General features: G+C 23.9%; 1 protein-coding gene across 1 annotated transcript; it reads left to right on the top strand.

Annotated features, from left to right (window-relative positions):
* Positions 1–510: 510 nt before the first annotated feature.
* Positions 511–711, top strand: NEUTE1DRAFT_35008 (uncharacterized protein; the record flags this gene model as incomplete). The annotated part of the gene is made up of 1 exon (XM_009848781.1): positions 511–711. A coding segment is annotated over one exon (201 nt), but the record flags the coding sequence as incomplete, so codon positions are not given.
* Between the last annotated feature and the right edge of the window lie 1,577 nt (positions 712–2,288).

Raw genomic sequence — 2,288 nt, 5'->3', positions numbered from 1 at the left:
GAATAAACTAATGTGGACTATTACCCTTAGGAAATTTAGGTTAAAATAGAAAGAAGGAGTAGGAAGGAAGAAAAGGAAGAAGGCTATAATTAGCATTTTATAAATATAATAAAGGTAAAGGAGGCGGTAGAGAAATAGATTTTAATTCCGGGAAAGATTAATATAGTAGAAGAATTTGAGTAAGGTTTTTATAGGTTTGATAGAGAATTTACTAGTATTATAGAAGAATTCATCTTATATTAGAAGAAAGGTCGGAGGAGGAGAGTGAATTAATAGATATTAGAATATAAAATAGTTATAAAGAAAGTATAACGGAAGTATTAAATGTAGTTTAAATACTAGATATCATTAAATTAGAGGGAGTTTATTAAAATAACGATAAAAAAGAAGAAAATTATTTCGAAAGTATAGTAGGCTATATAGCGCGAAGGTATTATTAAAGTTTTAAAGAATCCGCATTAATTTTAGCCTTTAGAGAAATAAGTTTGAATTTGAACTTATTACTTAATAGATCCGCCTAAATTATTAGCCCTCCGAATTAGTAAGGGGGTAATAAAAATTAAAGATTATAATAGAAAGGTTAAAATCCTTATTGATCGTTTCTTTTTAAAGGTAGATATTCCAATAGAATATTCAATAAATTGGATTATATTGATAAATAGCGTTAATCTAATAGTTATTAGTAAATTAGTTATTAAGGAGGTTATTTAAAATATTCTTTTCCGGATAATATTTAATAAGGCTCCGGGCGTTGATTAGTATTTAAATAAATTATTAAAATTGTGTAGATAATTATTTTAATAGGTATTAGTATATTTAGTAGCTATCAGTTTCCAATTTAGATATTTCTTATAATAGTTTAAGGATATAAAAATAATTACCCTTAAAAAGCCCGGAAAAACTGCTACCTAATAGAAATTAGTAGGTATATAGAAACTTATATTATTATTTAATAATATTAGAAGAACTTTTAAAGCCCTTATAATTAAGAGATTTATATATAAGTAATTAAATAGTTTAACCTCCTATTAGAGTGTTAAATAGGTAATTAAAGAGATTATTTAATAGAATTTATAGTCCGGGTAATTATTAATATAGTTTATATAATTTAGAAATTAAGGGCTATAACGTCCTTTATACTCTTTAATTTAAAGGGTACGTTCAATAAAATTAATTATAAGTAGCTTTTATATACTTTATAGGAAATATAATTCGTAATATAGATTATTAAGTAAGTAGCGAGTTTAATTATTAATAGGAGAAGTACTTTCTTTTTTAATAATAAAATATTTTACTTTTATACTATTATAGTAAATATACTTTAGGGTTCCCCATTTTTATTTATGTTTTTTTTTCTCTTTATTATTTTATTATACTAGAAGTTAATAATAATTTTAAATATAATTATAATTAGTTTTATACATAATATTAATATTATTATAATAGTTTATACTATTAAAGGAAATTGCCAGGCCTTAGAAGTAGTATAGGAAATATATTTAAAATAGGCTAGGGTAAAAGGTATAGAATTTAAGGCGAGTAACACGGAATTAATATATTTTATACGGATAAGGGTATTAAGGATAGAAATTCTCTAATCCGGGAATATAGTACTTTTATTAATAGAATCGATAAGATTTTTGGGGGTTTAGTTGGATTATAAGTTTAATTATTAGGTTTATACGGAAGTAGTGTAATAAAAGATAAAGATTTAAACGAATATATTTATAAAGTTAGTAGTGAAAATATAGGGTTGTTCTTTTATTTGAATAAAGGAAATATATATTAATTATATTTATAGTATTATTATATATAGGGCTTTAGTATTTTATTAATTAATTAACGTCTACGGGAAATTACGAGGGATTGTGATTAGATTAACGAAATATTAGATTAAATATTTGAGAGTTATTATTAGGGAATATAAAGCTACGTTAGTATAGAATTTAAAAATAGAATTTTGTATTTACTATTCCATTTTTAATTCAATAAAAGGGCCTGGGCCTTTAAATAAAGGTTTATTTAGATGGACTAAATAAGGTTTATTTAGGAAATAGTAGTTTGGATAGTTGATTATATTTAAATATAATAAATTAGAAGTTAGTTACCTATCAAATGAATTAGGGAGTGGTGTAATTGAAATTAGGTAGGTTGAGGCGTAGGTATTAATAGAGAAACTTCTAACGATTACGGCCGGTCCCCCTTTAGAATTAGGAACTCTATTATTATTATTATAAATTCCGGAACTTATAGTTATTAATTATAAAGAGTAGTTAGGGGATGTAATG

This window comes from Neurospora tetrasperma (genome assembly GCF_000213175.1).
Source record: "Neurospora tetrasperma FGSC 2508 unplaced genomic scaffold NEUTE1scaffold_1, whole genome shotgun sequence".
Classification (NCBI taxonomy): Eukaryota; Fungi; Ascomycota; class Sordariomycetes; order Sordariales; family Sordariaceae; genus Neurospora; species Neurospora tetrasperma.
The sequence above is the reverse complement of the archived record's forward strand: the minus strand, read 5'-3'. Positions and strand labels throughout refer to the sequence as shown.